This window comes from Ammospiza nelsoni, chromosome 5 (assembly GCF_027579445.1).
Source record: "Ammospiza nelsoni isolate bAmmNel1 chromosome 5, bAmmNel1.pri, whole genome shotgun sequence".
NCBI classification, from domain to species: Eukaryota; Metazoa; Chordata; class Aves; order Passeriformes; family Passerellidae; genus Ammospiza; species Ammospiza nelsoni.
In genome coordinates, this window is record NC_080637.1 from 26,129,129 (window position 1) to 26,157,121 (window position 27,993).

General features: G+C 38.4%; 1 protein-coding gene across 1 annotated transcript; it reads left to right on the forward strand.

Annotated features, from left to right (window-relative positions):
* Positions 1–27,620, forward strand: PPP1R3A (protein phosphatase 1 regulatory subunit 3A). Its single transcript, XM_059472419.1, has 4 exons — positions 1–818; positions 21,322–21,380; positions 21,487–21,623; positions 23,837–27,620. The coding sequence occupies exons 1-4, from the start codon at positions 25–27 to the stop codon at positions 26,324–26,326; spliced, it is 3,480 nt and encodes a 1,159-aa protein (XP_059328402.1). The 5' UTR covers positions 1–24; the 3' UTR covers positions 26,327–27,620.
* Positions 27,621–27,993: the final 373 nt, after the last annotated feature.

A 27,993-nucleotide genomic window follows, 5' to 3' on the forward strand; every position in this document is an offset into this window, starting at 1 on the left:
TTTCAGTTTATATCAGAGAGCCCAATGGAGTCTTTTGAAGGATCTCGTCAGGTTAACAGGGCGAACTTCCTACAAGTCCCCACGGGAAATGATTGCACTTCAGACGATGAAGATGTTAATATTGACATTAAACTTCGTTTTTCCCCATGTCCCCGAAGACGGAATTCTTCAGCTTCAGAGGAAGAGGAGGCAGATACTCCCACCAACATCTCAAGAAAAGTTTCATTTGCTGATGCATTTGGGTTTGATCTTGTGTCTGTTAAAGAGTTTGATATCTGGGAATTTCCTAATACAGGACAAGAAAATTATGTAGAAGATGAAGTTTTCCCTCAGGATGAATTTTTTTTCTCCCAGCATTTTACATTACCTGCTTCTCAAGAAGAACTTTTACAAAGAGTGCGAGAGCAGAAAGTAGTGCTGGAGTCAGTCGTGCTCCTGCCTGGAGTTACCTGTATGAACGGCATTATACGAGTCCTCAATGTATCCTTTGAAAAACAGGTGTATGTTCGAATGACATTGAATAACTGGCTCACTTACTATGACATCCTCGCAGAGTTCATGCCTAATTCTTGTGGTAGTGAGATGGATCAGTTCTGCTTTAAGATTTCTGTGGTGCCTCCTTTCCAGAAAGATGGAGTTAAAGTGGAATTCTGTATCCGCTATGAGACATCAGTTGGTACCTTCTGGGCAAACAACGATGACAAAAATTACACACTGATCTGTCACAAGAAAGAAACTGTGCCCAAGGTGGATAATAAATCCCAGAAAGAGGCTACAGATAGGAGCCTTAAAGGCTGCTTAAAGACAACACAAAGCAGGTGAGATTGCACCTTAATTTTTGGTAATTTAGAATATAGCTGGCTATTTCTGACTTTCTATGTGTGCTTACTTGAGTCAAGACTGCCCATGTTATTTTCTTCTATTTTACTTTTGTTTTGTAAATGAAAAATTAGACCAAGACTTGTTTCAGTAAAGTGTTTGTATATATCAACCAGTGATTTTCTGCAGACAGATTAGCTTAGATAATAATATTATGCATGGCATTCATTTGAAAAGCAGTGTGAGGGTCTATAAACCCTCTATGCACTGTGTACCAATTCTGATCTCTGTAGTTTAGAAACTGAGCTGATGTCAATGGCATGGTTGTTCCAGACTAAGGTAGCTGTACAGTTAAAAAAATTTGCATCCATTTCCTTTGTAAGTCAACAAAAATTTAAAAGCAAAACAAAAGCAGGGTTTTCACACAATTTATTTCATGGTTCTTTCTCTACATGCAATTATTAAATCAGAAAAGGTACTGGTGGTTCATGAAGCAGAAGTGGATAACTTAGGGAAGAATCCAGAAATTAAAATAGCTGGTACAAACTTTTCTGCATGTGACTGGGCTATTCTGCAAATTGTATATTAGGGCTATAATTTCTTTTCCCTGCCACTGGTTCATGCTTCTGTTTCACAAATGGTGAAATGAAGTATGTTTTATAAGGCAGAATTGGTAATATATTAAAGAAAAAATGTTCAGAATTTATCTTCTATATACCATATTTTTCTGATTAAATTTAGACAACTAATATGTTAATTATAAAGTGGCAGTTGTTAACTTATACTTTAATAGCATATAAAGAGAGACACTTGAGAATAGTCACTTCTGTTCTCCTAATGTTTTTAATTATGTTCTTTCTGTTAGCAAAATAATGTTGCATGCAAAAATCTAATTCTCATTTGTTTTCCTCCCCAAATTTACTATAAATCATTTGGACTTCTGCAGAATTAAATCTGTATTTTACCTGCAATGTCCTTTTCAATACTCAGATGTCAGAACTAAGTTAAAGTTGTGGTTTTGAATTTTTGTTGGGGTTTTAGTTCCCATACTCTTTCCAAATAAGACAGTGCTGTTTGATTTTGCTGGTGCTCTTCCACTGGCCTGAAGTGGTAGGGAAGGGGGAACAGAGCAGCAGTAGTGGTGAGAACTTAAGGAAGAGGGAGACAGCCAGGGCTTCCTCTGTGCCAAACCTTCGTTCCCAAAACCAGACTTGCTGTGCTGGGAACTTCTGCCAGCCCTAATCACACATTAGCCCTGTGAGGAGAGCTGCACAGTAGAGCTTAGGGCTTGTATCAACACCACAGGGTAGGAGCCACCCCGGGGCTAGCCCAAGGTCTGGTTCATAGCCAGTCCACAAAGCTCTCCTGACAAGTGTCCTTTGGGCCAACTCTGGGGCCCTCACGATGATACTTCCATGAAGGAACGTCCCAGTATGTTAGAGCAGAGGGAACGATGCTTTTACATGTCCTGTGCTGAATTCCTGACATTTGTGTCTGATTTTAAGGAGTGTCACATGGCCTGTTCTGGATAAGAAGGATAACCTGAGATGCTCTGCAGAAGGGCTGTGATATCAAACACCATAGGCATGACTCCAGCCTGAGCTGAGCTAGCCCACAAGGAACACATGATGGACATGGAGAGCTGAGTCTCAATTTAGTGAGCCCTGGGCTACCAGATGGTTTCAGGAATAACCTGAAAATTTAGGTACCATTGACGTCTAAGGTCAAATGACTTCTACAGGTTTAATTCCCTAAAGTTTCTCATGACAGGCATAATGCTAGCAAAAGTTGTAGAAGCCTTCCTTCTGGGGAATATTCTTTTATATGGATATACTAAATGATTTATGTGTAAGTCAGGCAGGGCGATTTTAATAAATGGGAAAGAAGATAATGTGCCTTCTTCTCAATATAAAATTACTTTATCTGTAATCAGACTTTAAAAGTTGTCTCCCTCTATGTTAGACTGAAGAGGAATGCATCTATGTGTATGTGTTTATACATACATGTATATATATGTATGTATGTATATATTTATGTGTATATTTGTTCATATAGACATATATACACATGTATGTTTAAAATATTTAAACCAAAGTGGTCAAATTCTTGTCTACATTAGGATATACTACACATTTCTGTCAAACAATTAACAACCATGCACTTTCAAGACTCTCTTCAGTGGCAGGAAAATGTACAGAGACCTTATAGAAAATGCAAAAATGAGCTGCAAGTATCTTTGGAATATTGTTTCAGTGGTCACCAAGGCTTCTGACAGACAGTTCTGTCAGTATGTAACCCAGGACTAATTTTATGCTACAGGGACTTCTTTGAATTCACAAGAGTCACAGCTTTTGCCAGTGCAAATGAGGTCAGCATCAGGGTCTTTTGTTTCAAAAGAACTAAGATGCCAACTTCCATTGCTCACTTGTTTTTCAGAGTGTCTTTGTACATGTTGCCCCTTTGAGTGAGGAGGAACACCCTGCAGACATCTGCAAAAGTACCTCATTATTCTCCTTCAGACCCTCATTAAAACTCCTTTGCTTTGATATCCCGAAAAAAGCACAAGAAAAACAAACCCCCCAAAACTGGCAAAGGGAGGCTGCTGATGTGCTGTTACTCCTTCATCTTGCATTGAGCAGTGCTGCCCATTTACCAGCTCTCCTCCACCAGCCCGTCTCTCTCTCTCCTCCTAGCTTGGATTTTAAACTCTGCAGCATTTCTATGTGCTATGCTGGCTGCTTATAGAACATTTAGCAAAGTGGGGGAGTCATCGAACATAACCAGCTTGTCCTTGGAGTTGCAGCATTACAAATAGATAGAAGTAAAAGCAATTTTATCTATGATTCTCACAATAAAGTGACAGGTAGGGAATATTGCTATCCATACCCATGAGTTGGACATCCTAAATTAAAGATTTCTTTATAGCAATCTGAACAAAAGGATAATTTTAAAGGACACTCATTTAGGGCTCAGTATCAAATTTAGAAACTTGTAATAACATTTTAATTTTTTTTTAACTCCGGGCTCTGAGATATTTATACTTTCTCTTAAAATGTGCAATTTACCTCTGCAGTTATAAAATGAGGCAGGACAGGATCATGGTTTTTAAGCAGAGAGTCTGATCCACTTTAGGGCATACTTGTGTGGCTCATTAAATGTCATTAGCAAGGATTAGTTGTGTTAGTTAACTGAAAGGAATAATATTCACTTTCAGAGGAAGTTACTGGGGAAACACAATAATATGACTATTTCAAGTTACAATTAAGAACATGATCCAGGACTAAGATGAGTGAATGAGGCTAATAGGCTGTTCTGACACCATTATTAAGAAATAAATTTTAAAAATGAGCTTAACCCTCAAAAGTTGCACCTGAAAAAAAATTATAGTAAAAAGCAAAACTGCATCAAATAATTAATGCTGAAACCTGTCTATATTTGGATATTTAGAACCACATCACTTAAAAGTCTGCCTCTTCATTTCATGTATCATTTGCTTTTGCTTCCGTGTCTAGGTATGAACCAATAGTCTTCTCTTAAAGTTTCATAAAGTATTTGGTACTAGCTATATTTTAACCATCTGAAATTATTTCATTATAAACTTTAACAATTTTTATGATATTCAAAAGTCTTCAAAGGATGCACAGGGACAAAATACAGTTTGGGGAAATAATGTTTAAATTAATTAACTTATGCTTGGGTCTGTATGAAAGTGTTTGCTTAACTTGTACATAGTCATAGATATACTTTAGGAGAAAAATTGAGTCCTAAAATTGTAAGACTCACTGGAAGAGGAAAATCTTCTACCAGTAAACAGGCCTAATTTCCATCCTATTTATAAATATAAATAAAATATTTACACATAAAATTACATATATATACATACACATACAAGTCAGAAAAATGTAAATTAATTGCATCAGCTCCACTCTTCTCTCTTTTTTTGACTCTCATGCTTTTAGGATATGGATAGTGATTCTGAACGTGAATTCTTTCCAATCCTCAGATTTAGACCACATGATTTTGTTGTGGACACCAGGCTCCTGCATTGGTCTGATCAGACAGGAGGTGGTTGGCTGCTGTGTGAGGCAGACTCCTGCAGATCATGCTGAAAGGTGCAGAGATAGAATCATGGAAGCCATGTTCCCTGTCACTGAGGATGCTACATCCCATTTCTGTGTTTGGCCTTGGTTTGCCATCTGTCAAGAGCACAAGTGACAGCACCAGGAAAGTGGCTGATAAGCATGAGAATTGTTTTACAGGAGGGTATCAGGTTTGGACTCCTGTCCTCTGACAAGGAAGGGGAAGGCAAGCATTTTTGTCACAACTGTTAGAGTTATCGTCCCTTAGCTCTCTGAGCCCACAAATATATCACACTGAACTGATCCACAAGTGTATCACTGTGATCCAGCTGATATTGATCCTATGCCTTTTTTTTGTAATTGCTGAACTTTACTTTTTTGAGTGATAGTGCACCAATTCCCATTCCTCCATGATGCCACTTAGAAACACAACAAGAATAGGGCAATGGCTCCTACAAGAGCTGCTCTATGAGCACAATGAGAAAGAAGAGATTAAAACCCATGTCTGTAGGCTGCCAATGCCAACTTTGCCAGCATATATGCTGAATGGTCTCTAAGAAATTGTCCGTGAGAAAAGTTCTTCTGTGCATGAGTGCTTTCCCTTCTTCAAATGCTGATCATCTCTTTCTGATGGGAGGCAAAGGAAGTAGAACTTGCTGAAGATGCAGCTTGGCAGGACTGCATTGTGCTCACTGTGTTCTGTCTTCCCAGGCAGATGGCAGACCAGTGCCTAGGTTGTGCTGAGAAATGCAGTTTTGCTCCTCTTGGCTTTTCCCACAAGCTCATGATGAGATTAAAAAAAAAAATCAAAGGCTTCTGACAAAGATGTTTGGAAATAATCTCTCATGCACATTGCTATGAAGAACAACTGCATCATTCCCATCTGGTCCATTTAAAATATGGCATTTGAATTACATTCCCTTTTAATCCTTTTTCTTTTGATTGTGTGTCACCATAATCAGGAAGGGAAAAGAAGAGCAGGAAAGGTGTTAAAACACACATCTTCTTTGTGTACCTCTGTTTAATCTCAAGGTTGTTTCTGGCATTTTAAGTCACGAGTTACATCTTGATCAGCATACAGATATGGAATTTGACTAAAGTTTATTGCTATTAATAGGAAGTGACTGCAGTCACTGTTTTTACCAGGGAGCAGCTGCTGGAGAAGCTATCCATTCACAGGGAGCCAGCTATGAGGAACACTCCTCTCTCTGTGTTTAATGTGACTTAGTATTCCCAGACCTTCTCTTGCCTCCTGGTCACTGCCAGCCTTTCTCAGCTGTAGAATTAGGTAGGACTGGAACCAAAATAAGACTTTTCTACATACTTGAAGAGCATGATTATCAGGGACACAAGATAATTATTTAAGGTGCTCTAAAATATATTGTTCAGACAAGTGGGATAAAAGCAAGCTGGGGAACTGAGTTTGACTCAGCATTAGGAATGCTTCTAAACAGCAACTGAAGGGCTATCTTTTGAGGAAATTGCTGCAGCCTTACTCTCCAAAGTAATTTAAAATAAGCTGAGATAAACCACTTGAAAAATATTCTATAGAGAACAATCCTACTTGGCCAGAAACTATGATCGATGTTTCTTTTCTGTTTAATCATAATATTTCAAAATCTGGACATGTATACTATTTGAAATATGAAACTTATTAAATACCCTGAAGATAGATATTTAGGTTAATGGCTTAAGTCTATGAATGCTATCACAGAAGTGTTAAAGAAAGAGGTGGAACATGTGGATTAGAATGGCATGCACAGACAAATAGACACATTCTTCCTGTACTTGTGGTCTCCTAACTTGAGCATACCTGAAAGCTGAAAACTTGTCACATTTTTGCTTTTGGTGGTTGTAAACTGTGCCACCCATCTGCCATCCATTTATTGCACAAGAAATATTTAAAGAAGCTTCTAAAACTTAAAGGAACGATACATGAAAATAACATGTTGTTGTACTGACAATCCTAGCTGAGTATTTACACTGGAATTTATTAGTATCAGTGGTTTCTTGTTTATTTCCATGATCTACTTTAAAAACTGCTCTCACCAATGCTACAGAACAGAAATTTGTGTTCTATTGTGTAGGAAATATTGGTTGTTACAAAGCTTTTTCAGTTGTTTGCATGAAATCATATAAAACCAGTGCTCTGTAATCTGGGTGTCATTTCTCAGCCATCATAAGTACTTGTATTATCCATGCATTGCTTGGCTTTACACTTCTAAGATTTTTTTTTCAGTTGCTACAATTTCATCAGCTTATTTAAATATACCAATACTGTAATTACTATGGCTGACTCTTACAACTCTTAAATTCATCAACTGGCTGATCCTGCAACAAGCATAATAAATAATTTAATGAGCATCAGGAGTCTCAGTGAACTTTGTAGAATTCTTCATGTGTAAAACTATCCTTGTATGTTAATATTTACAGGACCAGATGCTCTTTCAGATTGCTGGTTAAGGACCTTTGGAAAAATAGAAGTACATTGCTAAATGAACTCCTGTATGTTCAATGATTCTTTTGTTTAGGAAGATATCTATTTTGCAAACTGAACCAGGCTGTAAATGACCATTTCAATACCCTCTCCTGTCCACCATTCAGGTACTACAATTCATAAATGTTTACTTGGAAAAAAAATTGTTCCATTACATTCAACTTGACTCTTCTAAATGTTAGTCTTGAAAAGATGTTTAAAGTTAGTGCAACATTAGCTGAGAGCACTGGAGTCATATTTAATCATTGCAATGACTACCAGTGTCATCTGAGCTGTTTATTCTGCTTATGAACTTTAAGCTGTGATCCAGTCCCAGCACCTTAACTCTGACATTGAAGCAATAGATTCAGCTGCAGTATAGATCCAGAGAACCAATTGCCCACGGTATTTTTAATTTAAAATGTGGATTATCTTCTCATCTACAAAAGGGGAGAAAAATGGTCCAAACAAATACTTTAAAAGTTAAATGAAGTCCCTGCCTTAGGGCAAAGGAGAGGGTAAGACCTTTTAAACACTGTGGGAGAATGTTAGAAGTGGTTATTTGATCCCTGGACCTTCAGTGACACGCACAAGTATTAGCTGACATGCCAAAGCATAATAGGGGGCTTGGTTTTCTAAGTGTCTTTCCACTCTCCTCCTGATTAGTGAAACCAGCTGATACTCTGACACTAAACCTGAAGATTTATTACTGCTGGTTACAAACTAGTCCTAAAGGACGCTGGGCTACACAATTGAGTGGGAACTAGGGAAACCTGGCAGGTTTTTCTTACCTTGCACTTAGGTGCACCAAGTGGGTTGACATTTACGTTTTGTTTTGATGCACAACTGTTGTCCCTACAATAACATTTATAGATACTGGGTGATAAATATGAGATTTACTAGGCTGAAACACTTCATATTATGGTAGAGAGTTGGGGAGTTTGTCAGTCTCTGCAGCTACCCAAGTAAATATGGACCAGTGTCTCCTAGGTATTTTCCATGTCTTCTTGATAGAAATATTGATACCTATCACACAGCTGCCTTCTTGCTGTGTGGTAGTAAACTTGTGAAAAATGAAAAAAAGATTATAAAAGCCTCTTGTCCTCTTGTCTGATGACACCTGGGATTTTCGTCGTATCGAGATACTTACTGAATTTACAATTGCTTCCCGAGATTTAGATCATAGTTTCCTCCCTTAAGAACAACTGTCTAAGGTTTTGTTTTTGTTGTCATCCTTTCTGTTTTCCTGCCCAGGAGTGGCATCTGTGTCTTAGTCTCACCTGGCTGCCATCTATCTCTCTACAGTCTATCTAAGGCACTTCCCACCTTCTTGTATATGTGCCTCAGCACACTGCAGGCAGCCTCTTGGAAAATACTCTCTCCTGACATGCCAGGAAGAGACTGCTCCTTCTCCATTTCCCCTGTGAGATTCAGAAAAAGACCAGAGGCAACACAGGTTAATGTTTTTCTCCTCTCAGATTTATCCAAAATAGACACAACTTGAAAGTTTGTTTCCTCCAGTATTTTAAAGCAGTGGGGAAAAGGAGCATGAGAAGAGCACTGGCCCCAGCTCCTTTCTATAAAACAATTTTGATATTTGATCATACCTCTTCCAGACAAAATAGTGACCTATGAAGCATATCCTCTCACATTAGGCCAAGCCTAGCCCTCAGAAAACTTGACTGCTCACTCACCTTTTCCTCTTTTTCAACAGCTTGGCCCTGGAGATAGATATCCAAATAGAAAAGGCCTGCATTACTAATTCACAATGGATCTCTCTGTAGACTTTGTAACACTGCCCTGGAGAATCTTTTGGAAAGAGATTCTGTGTTTATGAAATACTTAGCCCATTCTGTCAAAGGAATCAATAAATTTTCTGACCAATCCACATGTAAAACAGATGTGTAACACTTCTGAATAGGTACTGCTTCAACATGGCTACATGGATATCACAATGAGGTACAGCAATCATGACAGAGCTATGAAATGATCTGAATAAAGTGGCAGTGTTCCTGTTTGTACTTGCTATAACTTAATTTGAGGTATAACTGACTTCTTATGCAATGGGCTCTTCTGCAGTCTTTATACCTACAGTCATGAGATTTGGGGATAGCCAGTGCTATATCAAAGCTATATTTGAGCCTGGCACCAAACTGGTGTTGGGCTCCTGGTTCAGACTGAATGGCACTAACATCTTAAAATGGACATATACATTCTTTTTAATACATCTGTGTTTAAAAAAAAGTATGAATGTATTGCTATTAAAACTCAAGGTCTTTTTTAATGAGCTAGAAAATAAAGACTAATTTCTTGGGACTTTGTTTGCTTTGAGGCAATGATTATTCTCATCCCAAGTCAGGCCAATGCATTTTGTTCTGTGCCACCCATGTCCCTGCTTCAATCATAAACTAAGACTGAAAAATGAAAATATTAGTAATTGGAAAATATAATCCCCTGGATAACACCAATCCAATAATCTTAATAAAAATAGATTTATTACAAACATTGTCTGAATCCTACTGGGAATTATCTTTGCAGGAAAAATGCTTAAATTCCCTTACAGCTGCTCTCTTGATCAAATGTCCCCCTTGATACTATTAATCATACCATATATTGCTTATTCTGAGCATCTCTTTCAACTTCACTTTCCAAACTTCTTTTCTAATTTCTCCTTGTGTAGAAATCCTTCTAATTTCTCCTAAAGTTACTGAGAGACCTTTATTGTCCTTTTTCAGTCTCACCTTTTGTCCTCTTCTGATAACAGTCCCTTTTCTTAGGTGAGAAGACAAGAACTAAGGGGTATTTCCTCAAGGTGAAGAAATAGCACTGTTTAATATTGTCTTCTTCAAAATTCAAATATTTCAGTGGAGGTTCTTTGTGGCTCTGTTTTCATTCAAAATGCTTCTGAAGTTGGCTTGCCTGACTCTCCTGGAAGTGAAGTCTTCCATTCCCAGGGTGGTTTCCAACCAGCAGCTGCAGCGCCAGCCTCCTTTGCCATGCCAGGCAGCAAATGCCCTCACCTGCTGCTCTAACAGTGAGTGCACCACGCCACCTCCTGCCTCTGTCCTCTGCTTCCCGACTATCAACAAGGAAGCTAATTAGTGTCAGTCTCATTTGTTGAGTGACACCTATTTACTAAGAACTAGGTTGAGCTTTCTCTAACAGTGCTGGTAGTTGAAGGTCATATAAGAAAATCAGTCTTGCCTAGATTCACAATTGGGGCTCCTATTTTACATACAGCTTCATTTTAATAGGATCAGTTGTAATGGCAATGCTTTAAAATATTATTCAGTTATTTCTGCTCAGGGTTCACACAGCTCTTCATTTATAGACGTTGATTTTGTCTGCAATTTTTGCTTCTGAATCCTTTCCTTTGTGGTCTCAATCAGTTTTGAATCTAACATAATTTTAATTTATGATTACCTACATTGTTTACATTAAATTATTTTTCTGTTTGCTTCTATTTTTTAAATACCTCCTGAAACAAAATAATCGCATAAACAGACGGCCATGATACTGCCACACATGACATATCATAACAGTGTTATGGTTCAGGCATGTATAACATGACATCTGCACAAGGAGGGATCATGTGAAGCCAAAATGCTTTTAGGTGGGAACTGGCCATATTTCAGGTAAAGCCACCTGGGAAGTCAGAATTCAGGAGTGCCCATTAGGAGCCTGGAAGCGAGGAATGGTGCTGGCTCTGTGCAGCCCCACAGTTCTATGCAGACACACTGCTCTGTGCAGGCTTGGTTTGTCTCTAATTAGTGAGGCTGCTGGCTTCTGCTATCCTTAAGGTCTGGTTCCCAGCACTCTGCCCTGAGTTTTGGAAAGAGGCAGTTATTTCAGCCTGAGGATGCAGCCACTGCCCAGGCCCGCAGCTCTGCCCCTCCCCAGCTGTGCTCCCCAACCCCTCCCTGAACTTCAGTGCAGCTCCGTCGAATTCCAACACAGCTCTGACACCCCTAACTCATATTAAGATCATCCTTTTTTAACAGTATGTAAAAGCCTGAAAACGACCTAGAGCATTTCCCTGAAAAGTATTTTAGATGAGTACTTAGTTTCCTTGCAACTTGCTCTCAGAGCCACTTTAGAGCTTTTTCCAGCTTCCCCTGACTAATGGATTTGGTAGTTTAGAGCTCACACAGGCTGCTCACACAAACTGCCCTTTGCTCTGCTGCTTATTTCATCCTCTCCTCTAAACCCTGGGAAGACCCTTCCCTGTTCTGGTTTTATGTGTTCAGTACCTCTGCCTTCTTGGACAGCCATAATTCTGTGTCCAGTTGTTTAGCGCTCTCCCTAGGGTCAAATATTAGAACTTTATTTCACTTCCTTTTATCCCTATGTCTTGTCTCTTAAAAAAAGAAACAGAGGACTGCTTAATATTCTCAGGCAGTAATGTCAATTTTCTTGCATTTTCTTTATATATACCACAAGTTATTGCAATACATCTCTTGGAAGGTGCACATCTTTTTTTTTTTTTTTTTTATGCATCCTAATCTTCATACACTCCAAGTCTGGTTTGAATTCCTGAAATTCTTTAGCAATCGTAGCAATAACCTTTTTCTGTATTTAGATGATTTCTAAGAAAAAAAATATATTCCCCCAATTTCTGGCAAATTCCTATCAATACCTTTATATACAAGTCGCTATAAAGATTAGCTATTCTTATCTAATTGTTTCTTGGAGTTTAAGACAGTCTCAGCAGGAGTTGCTGAGGGATGAAACTTCTAATGATGATTTAAAGCAGTGAAGTGTGTAGGCTGAAACTGAAATAATTATTGCTGTAACCCTCTAAGCACTCCACGTTCCTCAAGAGAAAATACTTTGTTCAGAACAGACCCTGAACAACAAAATGCGAAGAAAGTAAAATAAAAAAAAACCTCCAACCCTTGAAGCAGGACGATAATTTAGAAATAGAATCAGTATAATGTGTAGATGTTCTCAACAACTGCTCACAAATGCATCAGACATCACAATTAAAAGGAAATAATAATTATGGCCCCATTCTAAAGTAAGGAATATTCTATTCCATTCAATAAGTCATGAACACTTTAAAACCATCAGTGTAATCTACAAACCTATATTTACAACATTAAACTGGATGTTCTGCCTTTTCAATAACTGTCATCTCATCTCTATTATTTTCACCTCAGACTCTAATTGTTTCTTTTATAGGAGCTAACCTACCAGTGTCCTTGGCAGTACAGTTTATGGCTCATGCATTTACAGTAATTGTTTGGGCAATTTGCCACACAGTATAACAATCTTCACATCACAATCAGTTTTTATAATAAACAGCATTAGTTGTGAAAAATACAAGTGATGCATGATTCTTATGGTAGATAAAGGGCACTGAAGATGCCCTTTAGAAAAAGAAAGGAAAATGCTCAAGCCTTGAACTACTTGAGAAAAATACTGGTGTCACAATAGAGCTAATTAATTTGATGGTACAAACAAGAGGGGGAAAGGGCCTTGCATTCATTAGTGTCAATTCCAAATGAGAGCGTACCGTTCATAAAAATAATATTCTGCCTTCATTTGGATGGAATATGCAGGTAAACAGATAAGAAGCACCAGGTCTGGCAATAACAATGATTTTGCTCCTTAGCTATATCAAGGCTCTTTCTTTTCTACCGACACAGGGGCTCAAAGCCTGGGCAGACACAACTTGCAGGTAGAGCTCTGGAGAAGGCCAGATCCTACTGCCCCCCAGCTGGCTGGCTCCAGTGAGGCCAGCACTGCCAGGCACTCTGGCCACTGCAGCCTCTGTGCATAGCTCTGCTCTGCCCCTGGGAAGAGGAACATGCACTTTATGGCTTCTCTCCACAGCACACAGGTGGTGGCACACAGACGTGTCTCACTGCACGCGTCTCTGCTGCAGGCGTTCTGTGGCCTCTCAGTTTTCAGGAGCCCTGAAACAGGAGCTCAAGCACTGATCGGTGGTGAGGCCATTGGACACACCTCCAGCAGGCAGTCTTCCATGTTAGAAACTCTCCAGAGGAGAAATAATATATTTGCCCTCTTAGGCCAGCACCCAGACAGGTAATTCTCAGCGTCCTTGTCACCCCCAGCCACATCAGGGACCCTGGGTGGGGCTGTGGCACAGCCAGGCAAGGCCCAGCAGGCACAAAGGTGGCTTCAAGCCAGGGCTCCAGCTCCTCTTCCTGAGCTCTGCTCTGAATTCCCTGGCAGCACCAGGGCCTGAGAATAAGAACTGCATGTGATAATAAATTGTGGAGTGGTTGTATTCTCAAACTGTAACTTCAGATTCTGAGGACACACATGTAAGTTTAGATTGGTAGGGAGGCTTGTCCCTGTAGTGAGTTTTGAACTGAGCAATATGGAGGCAAGGAATGAGTTTGTCTATACTCATTAAATATTTAGTTCATATATTCAGTCAGTGAGATAGAATAAAATTAACCATGGAGACACCATCACAAAAGAAGTCAAAGTCTACACTTTGAAGGTCCACATCAGGATCTTTGGTGGCTCCCAAACCAGAATGAAAGAATGAAGCTTAATTTTTAATTTTTTTTTCTATTTTATTTTTGATAGTACCAAGGGTTTTTTCCCTTCTTGCATTTTTCTCTCAGTGTGAATTGGTTTTGGAATATTTTCTCTCCTGTCCAACTGGTATTTTAGGATCAATACAAATAGAGCAATATTTTAAAGCAAGCCAATGTTATGGGGGTTATGTTAGTAAGAAAATACCTTGAATTCTTATCCTTCTGAGCCTTACAAATAATTGAATAGAATTTTAAAGCTCTGCTTAGAACTTTACACATACAAAATCTTTCTTAATCCTTTCCAAAATTCTTTTTTCCTGAGAAATTCATTCTTGTTGCATGTTTGTGGATTTTGAATGATATTGCATACAATGCTACTGAATTTTATACTTACAGGTGGAAAACCCTTTCTCTAGTTTCTCGCCCAGATCTTCAAGACATTTTGCAGGCTTTCTGCTTTTGATGTGCACATAAACATTTAAAAATAAGTTTTATTGTTGCTTGTTCAAATTCAGATATTTCTTCTCTACTTCTTTCTGAAATTACTGCTGCTAATGATACAAAAATAACCAAACTAAGCTGCCTGCCCTTCCCTCCCCATATTCCCTTTCCCTGCTCCATAGGGTTGCAGTTCTGTGCAGGATTGCCTGTTTGACTCCAGTGACAGCTCAAACATGAGTACTTAACTGCCCTAATTTACTTTTTGCTCCTCTGCTTCTCAATAGAGCACTGCTGACACATGTAACTACTTCATTTCAGGGATCTCACATGTTGTTTACATCCCAGTGGCATCATTCTTCAGCAAGGCTGGCTATTTTTGGCACTAGATCCAAAAGCACTGGTTGTATTGAAGGTTGCTGCTGTATGAGGCTACAGTTAGGCTTAGAAATCTGTCCTGAAATTAAAATGTGGCTATGGTTTGCTTAACAACTTGAGTCTTGCCAGCTCTTTTCATGAGGATATTTTAGCTTTACCTCAACTTCCATACATTCAATTCTACCTTCAGGGTAGAATTTTGATTTAGTTTGAGTTTGAATCTACAGTAAAATCAGAAGCATGAAAGAATCCACAAAACCTAAGACTGTTTTGAAATAAAATAGTGTTAAATTTTTTTCCCTTTTACATATTTTAACTAAATATTGAGAAATACATTCTTTGAATACTTTAACAACCTCATATGTCTCTGAATTTCAGACTAAATAATATTACCCACGTTTTCTTTTAAATATGAGGTAGTATAAAATTGTTCAGGTTGCATTAATTTCAGAGTTTTTCAGGTACATTTTAATCTCTCCATAATCCAACAATTTTAGCCTTGCTTTCACATTTTTAAAAATAAATATCACATTTAGATAGTAAGATCTAGCATAAGTAGATAAAGCACAGAAGAAAGTGACTGGTACTGTGAGTTATACAAACATACAGACACATTTTTAGCCAAATATTGGTGTGTGAATTAAAATCATGACAAGCTATGATAAACCCCACCCAATATGAAGTTTGTTACTCCTGGCCATAGTCCCAAATTTATTTCAGGGAGACCAAAACACCTCCTGCCCCATAGTTAAAAATCCTGGAAGCATAACTCCCAGGGCATGTAGCTGCACAGGAGCATTTGAAGTAGGGCTGGACTGTGACTATAGGATCATGAAGTCTTATTCCCTTGGAAAATGTGTTGCATAATCTTGTTCACTAAAATATATTCCTGTTTCCACACTTGAAACAATTCCTTCTCAGTTTCTTGTGTCTGATACACTGATAAACTACAGGATATTCTTTTCTAATGCTTACAGATCTTCTTTTAAGTTTTAAAAACAAATGTTTCTCTCGACTCTTTATATTAATGCATTAACAGTCTTGCTGGGTTTTTTGTCTTTTGAGTATTTACCCGTTCGCTGTATCAATAGAGGGCATTTATTCCTCCTCTCAGGCTTTATTTTGTTATGCTGAAAATAGAACTACTTAATCTGTCTCCTTCATTAAAATAGATTTTTCATCCTGCCAGTCTTCCTCTAGTCCTCTTCTGAACATGTTTTAGTTTGTATCAATCTTTCTTGGAAATTTTAGTCAAATTTTCTAGAGGAGTTATTATTGGTGCCTGGTGCCACAACATGGACATTTCTTGGAAATCTTTCATAACCGGGACGACCTTCCCCTTGCTGCTGAACGTTGTTTGCCTTTATATCACAGTGCCTATCTCATCTCGCACCAGTGGCTTGGAAACTGTTTCTGGCAAAGAAACCCTCCAGTTTTTCTTGTTCACCTGTTTCTTCCAAGTTCTAAAGCCTAGTTTTGTGGCATAAACTCTTTTTAGTCCCTAAATGTTTAACCTGACACTTTATAATTTTGAATTTCATCCCTTAACTATTATTCTGATCCTCCAGGCCACCGGTTTCTTTCAATCCTCCTCTGTGTTGGTGATGTCTCCCAACTTCCTCTCTACCACGGATTTAATTTAACTGTGACTTCTTGTGCTTTGGTCTGTAATAACATGACTGAGTAAGTCTGATTACATGACTTGTCCTCTCTGATTCCCCAGCCACGCCTGCCAGCTCCAGAGCCCAGCTCCTGGGACCCTGCTTGGCACCAAGCCCCTCTCCCACCGCCCAGCTCTTGTGCTCATCTCCCTCTTCTCCTGTTTAATTAATAAATTTCCCATGTGGCTGCACAACAAATGCTTTAATGAAGTCCAGATAACTGATTTTTAGACAAGGGAAATGTAGTAATCTTATCAAAGACAGATATTATCAGGTGAGTCTGGCATTTTTATGCCATTTTCCATTTATCTATATTTCTGTTCTCATTTTTGTTTTAAGTCTATTGTGAAAACTTTTCAAAGACACCTGGGCCTGTAGTTGCCTTGACACTATTTCTCTTCTTTTTCCTAAATATAGCTTCTATTTTTCAACTCTTCTGATATTGTTACAGTATAGGACCACTTGAATAGATCTGAATAGCAAAGGTTTTAAATGAATATGTATTTTCCTCTGTTGAGTCTCTCATATTTGGGTTGGAGATTATCTGTTTCTCTTAATTGGAGCATATTTAAACAACAGGTTCTGCTCCCAGACTGCATGAAATAATTAAATTTTCTAAATTGCTGCTCCTATCAGTTATGCCCTGCAAGATTTCTCTTCCTATAAGAATCTGTCCCACCACTGGCACTACGGTAGAAGAATTTATGAGAAGTCTTTTGTTTGTGGGGTCATATATAGATTATCTGAAATGTTGATGAAACCTCACTTCTAAAAAATTCTTATTAACTTAAAAGGGCTAGTTCAAAAGCTTTGATATGTCCGAGTTTATCCCAACTCTTCATGAAGTCAAAGAAATATTGTTTATTGCTAATTTTTTTTCTTGTCACTTAGATATTTTCTGTCTACTCTTCACATTTTTAATTTAACATTTCCTCTCTGGGACGCCAATTTCGCATAACTTTGGGACTTCTGAACTCCTTCACATGTCAGTCACATTTTCAGTTCTCTCAGTCCTACTAATCAGCCCCTGAACTTCATATTTGTTCTTTCTACTGCAAAATTACAATGTAACCTGTTTTCAGTCCTGACTTATTTTTATAACTCAATACAAGTGAATGATAATTTCATCAAGACTGAATCATATGAGCATAGGTTTTTAAGCTGGTAGAAATTCAGAAGTTCCTGTTGAACTTTATGAAGATGTGCCCCATTCAGCTGAATGAGAAAAAGCAACAGAGCTTCTGCAGGCTTATGGCTACTTATGCTGGAATGGAATTGCATAATCTGACATAATGGATTTTTTCCCTAGTTTGCATTGTTGTAAGAATACCTGGATGACTTAAAAATAAAAGTTAACACTTTTTAACAGAATAAAAATGTTGTGTCTCTCATCATCTAGGCAAATTTAGAGCATACTTCACAACAAAGTGCAATAATTAATTCCTGAAACAAAAACTTAATTAATATTCTAATTTAAAAATCTGCTCATGAAATTCTGACACTGTGCTAGGACCTTTTCAGAGAAATATGGAGAAAAAACTTACAAACTAGACAAACACTTTCTAATTGCCTTTGTGTGATGAAAGGGCTAATTTTTATTGGCTTTTGGGAAGTATTTCAGTCCTTAGGATATACAAATAGGTTTGAGGTTGTCCAAAAGTTATATGCACCCAGACCCTCAAAGTATCATTTCTTAAATTGAAGTAGTGATTTAAATTACTTTTGTTTTATGCTCATTGTGATCCTCAAATTCTACAGTATCAATATCCTTAATTTAAGCCAATTTTAAATTTCCCCTGAGAACAATTATATGAGGACAGATATTTCTGATCTAAAATTAAATTAAGTAAAATAACTGTTACATTGACATTCCCTGTACTCAGCTATTTGCAGGGCAGGTGTGCACAAACAATGGGGTATAAACCAGAAATCTTTATAAAATTAAGTGAAATAGGAGAGAAATTATGCTACAAGCCCTGCAGTGTAGCTGTGAGGCTGTGTTATCATTGCCATACTTCAGCTGTGTTGCTGTTGTGAAAAGAAACTTGTTGACCAGGGCTGCAGATGCTACTAGAACAAAACTTAAGCAAAAATTCTGCTTAAATCACAGCGAAAGTAAAACTGGGGGGCTTGGATCACACATACATTGAGTGTTACAGTCCCAGCCACTGAAACTCCATAACTACATTCCAGTCTGAATTTGGAGTTACCAGGTGAGAGTCATGCAGCTTTAGATCACGGCCCAAGATGTAGGTTCAGGTTCCCTTCATGTTCAGTCCCTTTCAGAGGTAAAGAAGTGCCTTCATAGGATGTGTCACCCCATCTTGCTCATGATTCCCATGTTAGAGGGAGTGAATCTCCTTTTGGAAGTGATAATCTTTCACCTCTGATAATAGGGATGATATACAGGACTGCCTGAGCACAGATGCTTGGAACAATAAGGCTAGATAAGGTAACACCATCCTGGCACATACCCATAATTATTCATTTTGAAGCATCTTTATACCTGTACATTTAAAAGTCTATAAAATAGGTACTCAGCCTTAACATCCTTATTCAAACATTGTGCCTATATTTTTACCCTGAAAAATTCTATTAAAAAAAAAAAAAGATTACTGTATAGGTAACACAGGAAATGGGGCAGAATTCAGTTTCTCCTTTCTCCAAGGTATGAAAATTAAGTTAAAGAGTAAGGATCCTGCTTGTACATCCAACTCCATCAAGAGTAGGCCAATCTGCCCTCCAGGTTTTCCCCAGATGTTCTGTATTCTGGTAGTCTGGGTATTTTTTGCATTAATGATGTGCAGTGGGGTATTTTATCACGTGAGGGTGTGATAGAAGCTGAAAGTGGCACTGCTACTTGGATGTCACAGTAGTTGCTATGAACTCTAGCTAGCACGAGAATGTTAAGCAAGATATAGGCATTAAGAATTGCCCTTCTTCTAGGAATGCTTCTTGAATGAAAAAATTGTCAAACTCTTGTTCCTTTAAGAAGTAGACAAAAGTCCCTTCTAGCAGCAGTGGTGCCATCCCTGCTTTCCAAGAGCTGTGGCATCCATATGGCTGAACGCTGTAGGCAGTCAGCTGCATTGAAAGAAATGCAGACACTTTGGAATGCTATTTTTTTCCCCACTGGAAAGCAGTGGAAGGTTTCCTGCTGGGCCCATGTTGTTTTGGGATCACTGTTTTGGGGTGATGATTCAGTTCATGTGTTATACATGTCTTGGCTCCTCATCTGGGGCTTTTGCAGACACCCTAACAGCACCTAAATGTTTTGATGCGTCTGTATCGTGGTTAAACCCCAACCTACACAGTGTCCAGATTTATGGAAGCAGGTGAGTGAAAAAGATACAAAAGGGCAGAAGAAAATTGGGAACTAGATGTAACACTAAGCCAAGCCTTTGAACAGTAAAAAAAGCCCAACCAACAAACAAAAACCAACCAACCTCCCCAAACCCCTGTGTATAAATAATAAGCACAAATGGTTTACCTTAAAACCTCCACAGATCAACTAAAAAAAAGTGGATCTGCCACATTTTTCAGAATTAAATGCAGATTGTAGCAACTGCAGTCAGGGGAAAGGACAACTCATTGTGAGTGGAAGAGTGAAAACCACATGGAGGTTATGCACATACCAGAATTCAAGAGGGACATGACATTCATAGAGATTGCAAGAATATTTAGCATTATTGCAATTAATGGTGAAAAAGAATCCCTGAGAGAGTATTAAATCTTGTGCTTCAAGGACAGCTTCTAACAAAAAAAATGGCCGAGAAGAAATTTAAGAGGGCAGTGCCAATTACTTCAAGTATTTTCCTACAACAATTCTACATCTTCCCCTAAAGTATCTGATAGTGGCCAGTGTCAGAGATCAGATGCAAGACTGGCAAGAGCTTCTGTCTGCTTAGGCTGGCAAACCCTATAAAGACTGGTTTTTAAAAAGTTGGTGACAGTAGATGTCTACATTCTTTTAATAGTGTATAAATTTAGCATCCTCCTTCTGAATTAAGCATTTAGGTGGCAGAGTTAATGTTATATCAATTCAAATGAAAGACACCAGGAGAAAATAGAAGGGGAAAAGATTAATATTTGAAAATTAGAAAGTAATTTTCAGTAACAGAGGTGGACGGCTGGTTGAAAATCACATAAATTAAGACCTACAGAAAAAAAAATTCTCCTCATAGAGGAGTCATTAGGAGTGATACAATAATTTACATTTTACATAAGTGACATTCTCTTAACATTTTTTTCCTTTTCCACTAAAAATTAGATCCCTATAACCACACAATTTGAACTGCTAGCAGTTCAATTGATATCAGTTGATATTGATGAGGTCTGCAGGCACTCAGCATCTCTCTGTAGGTGTTTTTTGTGTTCAACCTGGCCTTTTTTTTCACTGCCAGCAAAGCAACAGAAAAAATTGCACTGGCTGAGGGAAGCAGAATTCATTCCTGCTGGCCAGGCATAGTTTAGCAACAGGATTTATACACATGCAGGGAGAATATTTTGATTTATTTCAGGTAACAAAGATGTCTTTTTCAGCCATCTCTGTAAATATATAAATATTTGAAAAACACAAGCAAGAGGGAGCCCTGGCTTCTTGAACACATATATCCTTCCAGACCCTTGCCTGACCTCAAAATTATGCTCTCCTGTCACTGACCCATCTAATCACCTTTGTGCTGCTTTCTCAGAAAAGGCCTGGGAAAACCCATCAGATTTGCAATGTTATCTGAAGGTCAACACATTCTCATTTTCTCAGCCAATTCTTTCTTATGACCAAGCCTTAATATCAGGTCACTCAAAAAGCACTACATTTTTTGTAGCTGTTATTTTCAGAATTTCAAATAACATTAAAATGTTGTGTAATTAACCAGTAGTCTTTATATTTGAGTCTAAGGGGAATTAGAACAATAATTTTTGCAGAATAACACAAGAAGTTCCTTTTTGTTTCACAGAAAAGAAGAAATATTGACATCGTCTGATGGTGGCACATGGAATAACTCAAGGACTTCAGGTACAACACCCGGTTTAATTAGTTCTTCCTTACTGCACACGTTAATTAAAAATAGTGTAGCAACCAACATCATGGAAATTATTCAACTGTTTTTTTAACTCTTCAGACACAAACATCCCAGAAATTGTTTATTCACAAGCAGAAGACAAAGACAAGAAACTAGCTAAAGAAAATATAAAAGACAAAATTGCAGAATACAACCAGGGTGATCACAAAGATGATGAAAAAGAATTAGAGTTGCTGGTAAGTGTTATACAATTATATCTACAGTATTAAATGATTTGAATCCATTTACGCTTCAAAGCTGGTGAAATGCCCCCTTTTAACAGAGCTGACTGATGTACTAATTTACAAATGTAAAGCCTTGGTCTGTACTTACACTGAATCTCTAACTGATTCAACAATAGAAGGTGCTTTGATTTCGGTATAGTGCATCAACTTTTTCTGGTCTTAAATTAATGACATATCCCTTTTACTTCTTTACCTGAGGCTCTAAAAGACAGTTCTAAGGAATTAGGAGGGTAACATTTAAAAAAATCTTCCCTCCTATTCTCTAGGATGGGAATATTTTTAAATATATGCTTTCTATTTACATTTTTTTTAGTATTTATAGTACTGTTTACTTATGAGATTTTTGAAATGATAACAATATGAGCTTAGTAAGTATATATATATTTATATTAGCAGATTCTTCTGTATCAGTATTTTACATTATTTTTTTTCCAATGAATTTCACACTCGGTGAACATTCAATCTATTTGGATTTGTGCGAACGCATGTGTGTGTGTGGTTTGCCTTGAATTTTTCAGTATGAAAGAAAAAATGGCAATAAATCAGACACATACAGCAATCCATTATTCCCAGTGTCTGTACTCAGCTCATATCATTTGGGTGCACAGATTCATAATCATAGATTATAATAGCTATCACCTGTGAAAATGTGAATGCTGAATCAGATAAGAGAGGAAGATGGGAACCATTCTTTTTTTTCTTGTTGACAGAGAGAAAAAATTCCTCTCATTTGAATATAAAATTTTCTTGTCTTTTACTTTAAAAAGTTGAAAATTGTTGCCTATTGTGGGACCTTTCACTGCCTGAAAGTCAACGTTTTGGTTCTTTTTTCTTTATGGCGAAATGTGCAAAGGAAGACCTCTAAATCCCTTGTTGTTCTCAGTCCACCCTTTTACAAAAAAGGGGATCAAATATAACCATTTGTTTATCAATTGCCAGACTTGTCCGTACAATAAATGAAGGGGGAGCTATAATTTAGATGTTAATTTGCACTGTGCGCTCTTTAATGAATTAAACAATGAAGGCTTATAATACATGGAAATAAAACCAAATCTTTGAAACACACAGGCATTGGCTCACAAGACAGCTGTGCAGTTGACAAGTAACATGAGCCTTATGTGAGAAGAAGGGGAAATCGTAAGATTTGCATATAATTATTGAGATCATGCAAATGTCAGTTATGAGGAGGGGAAAAAAACACAGGCATCTCACTGTTAAATCCTGACAGTTGGCATCACCGAAGAACTCAAATACACTTGAGCACTGGTTGGCAGAGGGTCATTAAAACAGAATTTGCAGAGACATTAGCTCCCTCACTTTTCTTTGAGTGACGTTTTACTATTAATAGTTTGCAGAAGCTTTGCAGAAAACATATTAATAAGAGAAACTGTAATGGGGGTATCTACAGCAAGTGCAAATGTATAAAGGGGTGCCCAAGAAGCTAGCCTCTAATTGATCAGCCAGTGCTATCAGTGTGACTGCTAAAGTGAGAAGAGAGTGCAGTGACAAGCAGGCATAGCTGAATAATGCAATATGATATTTGGGAGCTAGGAGGGAGAATGATTAGTTTCTGGCCTTTTACTTCGCTAATCTCATTTCCAACTCATGTCTTACCAGATTGTCTAAAAACAGTCTGGTTTGAAGCCTGTAAAATGGTCCCTGAGAGAAATGAAGCACAGATAATCCTTACAGTATTTGTCAGTGTGAAATGTGTCTTTGTTTTACTGGACAATACTGTACATTACCGGACACTGATGTACTGTATCAATGCCCTTGTTTAAGCACCAGTCCTCCCCCCTCACCCCACGGCTTCCTCTCTCCAAATCTAGAATCAAATGCATAGTGAACAAATTAGCCTGCCTTTAAGGAAATATTCTCTTCAGATTTAATTTGTATAAAATCCACTAGCAGCTTACTGAACTCATGAATAAAGAGAGAGGGTTCTGAACACTATTTTATTTCCTGCTCCTTTCAGCACCACCATAAAGCTCATTAACTATGTTAAAAAATACATGCAATGCAAATTTTGCAAATGGTTTGGAACATGTTTCCATGAAAGCTTTGTTACTGAAAACAAAACTTCCTATAATGAAATCCTGCCTCCTTCATTCGGCATATTTTTGCAAAGCACTTTTTCATCATTCTTTTCTATTCTATTGTTTCAGTTAAATCAGCACTTCACAGGAGCTAGAGGTACCTCTTCCAGAGATGAAAGGAATTTTTATACAACAGAACCAATTAATTTTCCAAGTGAAACTGAAAGATTGGTGAAAAATCCAACCAGTATAGAAAGAAGCAGTGACTTGCACCCCATGCCTATCGGCTCCTCATCTGAAACCACTTCACATGCGATAGGAGAAGAATTAAAAGATAAAGCTAAGTATTCTGTAAAAGATTATAGTAATCAGCTACCAGGGAAGGAAGTCACTGCTGGCTCAGTAAACAGCTATGGGCGGTCTTTGGAACATACTGGTACCAGTGAAAGCCTTTTATCGGCAAAACATTTTCCTCTGACAAAGCAGAATGAGGCTATCAATGTTATGGCTACTGGCTCAAACCAACAAGGAGAGAGGCACACAGATATTTCAAAAGGTGAAATAGATAGCTCCTCTGGAAGTAAGATGGTGGAGAGGCTATTCATCAGTGAGGATGCTGCTGGTACCTCAGAAGGGGCCTGTGAAACGAGACCAGAAACCATTTCACCAGAGCATGACAAATCCATGCAATTAAATGCACACATAGCAAGGACGCTGGATGGGAATGCTAATCCAGCTCTGGAACACCAGGCACCACAAATGTCTCACCAAACTTTGGATTCATTGTTGTCAGATGCTGACAAAAATGAAGGAAAAATCAAGATGATTGAAAGCAAAGTTCAGGTACACTTAAGCGAAGATTTGTATGCCGGCACTTTTGCGCATGCTGGTGTCTCAACAGATTCCACACAAAAAAAAGGAGTTGGTGAAATGTCAGAAAGAAACACTGATTTGGGGAAGCAGAAGAAAGTTATTGAAGTAGCAGACTTGACATCAATAGGCGAGGAGGAAGCTTCCAAGCCTTTCAAGGCACACAGGAAACACAACGCCAAAGCCCTGAACCCAGCGCCTCTGCCAGCTGAGAACAAGCAGGCACCCAGGGCCACCAGGGTGGATGAAAGGCGACCTGAGGACACTCAGGAACACAGAGGATTCAGGAGATTAAAAGACAGAGAGACAGACAACACAGATAAAGGGAGACCAATCGGAAGGGAAAACGAAGCAAATTTTGCAGAGCAGAGGTGGCAAGGAATGGGGAGTGAGGTTTGGCGGAGAGTGAGGGGGAGCGTGGAACCTCAGACCATGACTTCCACAAAGGAGCTGTTTACCTGCCAGGAGGCAGAGAGTTGTGAAAAGTCTTCTGTCTCTGAGCAGGGTATTACAGAGAAAGCAGAGGCAGGTACAGCTTATATAATTAAAACAACATCAGAAAGTGCTCCAGAAAAAATGCCTGGCAGTGAAAAAGCAGTAATTGCTAAGCTACCTCGAGAGACTGCACTAAGTGACAGGCCCACAGAGGAAAAGGAAACAGCGTTTGATACACATGAAGGGAGAAATGATGGTTCACATTATGCTCTTTGTCAACTCAACACAGTGGGTGTATTATATGACACTGAATTTGAAAAGGAATCAGTTTTAGGTATTTATAATGCAGGCGTACATGAAACACTGCAAGGAGAAACGAAATCTGTCTGCAATAGCAGGGAAAAATGTGCCAAAGCACAACCAGACAATATTCTACCTGTAGGACAAGCAGTAAAGGCTTCTGCTATGGGAAGGAAAGATTTGCAGGAGGGTTCACATTCAGAAGTACCTAAAAGTCCCCTGAGCACTCAGAAGCATCTATACCATGAGAAAGCAGAAGAGGTCTACAGGGAAGAAAGCCATGGTGATACACTTTCCTGTTTCTGTTCTAAAGCTGAAACAAAAATGCCACCTTCTGGTACAAATATTGTGCCTAGTTACCATTATAAAAGCTCTTCAGTGCCATCTTCAGAAGGGCCCACTCTGGAAGAAGGCAGGGGGCACCTGTATAGACACTTTGAATCCAATGTCATTGACAACGTTGCTGCTGAGTCAGGGTACAATTTAAATCTAACAAATGAAATAACATGTCTTAACAAAAGCTTCTCTCGTGAAGTTGAAAAAGGAGAAGTACCTTCTGCTTCAGACTCAGCAACTTCTGGAGAAGGAAGAGGAAGGAATACAGGTCAATTTTTCCATCATGCAGAGCTCCAACAAGAGAGGTCATGGAGGCCAGAAGTTTTAACTAGTAAGTCTACCAAAGAAAATGGGGGAACAGACTCAGACTCTCCAGCTGACCATTTAATAACAGGGGGGAAAACAGTAAACTGGCTTGACGATTCAAAGAAAGAAAGCCAACATGCTTCTGATTCTGCAGATATTTCTAACCAGAAGAGTGAAGCCTGTAAATTACCTAGCGAGTCTCCACGTTTAAAAAATATTGCTTTCAAAATATTCTGTTTCTTCTTGTTTCTTCTATTTGCTGCAACACTCTACCACTATGATTTGATGGTCTGCCTTGCACTCTACCTGTTCTCCTTGTATTGGCTATACCACGAAGGAAGAAGAAGCAAGGAGTCTATTAAGAAGGAATAAAACTGACTGTCAGCTCTGCTCAGGATCCATAGTCAATAATCTTCAATTCTACCAAAGCATTTTCATTGTTAAAGAGTTTATTCTTTGTTAGAACCAAAGTAAGATTTTCACAGCAGCATCTTTTATTAAGAGATTACATATGAAGTTGAGCCTTCATATAAGTAATTAAACTATGCAGGACCATTATGTTTGGATCATTAAATACCTATATGAGTATGAGTTCTGAAGCACATCAAGTTAAAATGAAGTACAGCTGTTGCTTCTTAGCAAAATATGAAAAAGCAATGCTTCATGTCTCTGTAGTACTTAAACCCACCATTTACTTGCTTTAATTTCTTTTGCATTAAAGCTTCATATTTTTCTGGGAATTTTTTCCCAAGATTCTGTGTGGTACATAACAACACAAGAAACAATATAAAACCTAAGTCAGTATTTTGGTGCTGACATTGCAGTTGATAATCTGCTAGTGTAATTAGCCAATGCTCTAAGCAATTCATCTGTTGATAGTTTAATACAATTTTCCAAATTTTTATTTCATTATTTCGACTTAGAGCTTCAGCAGTACTCCTGTTTGAAAAATGTAAGGCTTTGACTTCAGTAACATCATGTAACTTCCAGGATGTAACTGCGTAGCAGAATAGATGTGCTGTTTCCACCCTGTAAAGATTGAAGGTCATAGCCACAGGCCTCTTTCTGATCACTCACATGCACAAAAGTTTTTGGGTTTTGCAAATGAGGACAGAGAAACATGACTGAGAATTTTACTGAACTTTTATTCTGGGCAAAGCCTTTGAGTGATATTTTTCATCAGAATGGCTTGAGCATATCTACAAAGCATTAAATAAATTTTACAAAGGAATGCTATAACTGTGTGGAGCATGTCTGAATTAGATTTACTGCTTTTTTTCCTGTGGCTCGCGACCTAGAGCTAATCAAACACCAAGAGAAAACACTGGGCATGACCCTGCTGTTCAGTGAGGCTGCTTTGTCTGGCTTGGGTGAGGCAGAAAAGACTAGCATCTGCCCTAGGGAGAGCCCAAATTGATCTCGTGCAGCAGTCCTGTGGGGCAGACACATGGGCAGCTTTGCTGCTCCAACATTGCGAGTGTCCCACACAAGATCAAGCCCAAATTTTGTCCAGAAAGAAAGGAATGGCCAGGTTATGATGCTCTTCAGCCATTTCCCAGAAGATGGCCACAGATGCTACCACAGGTAGGATATTAAAAGAAGCACCAAGATTGCATAATGTTGCTGAAGCCATAAAAATTAAGAAATAAAAAAGAGTTGTTTTAAAGCTCTGTTTGTTTCACTTTTCTTACTGCCACTGTGAAATACCAGAACTGTGAAAGTATTGGTTGCAATATATGGCTGAAGCAATGTAATAGCAAAATTATTTCATTGTTAGCTTAGCTCCTAAATAAATGTTTTAAAGTCCATGTAAAACTTATTCACACGTTTCAGGATGATAGGGCACTCTGATACAGGAGGCACCTTGGCATTCCTGTTCTGCTGGGGGGAAAATCTTCCAAACATTTTCACTTAGTAGTGCGTTCAGTGGGGTGAGCAAGTATGTGTGTGATCCACTGCTGATTTGTGTTTCGATGGCTGGATACCTCAAAAACTTGTGACAGCAATCTATGAACGAGTTATAGCGATGGACTGGAGGC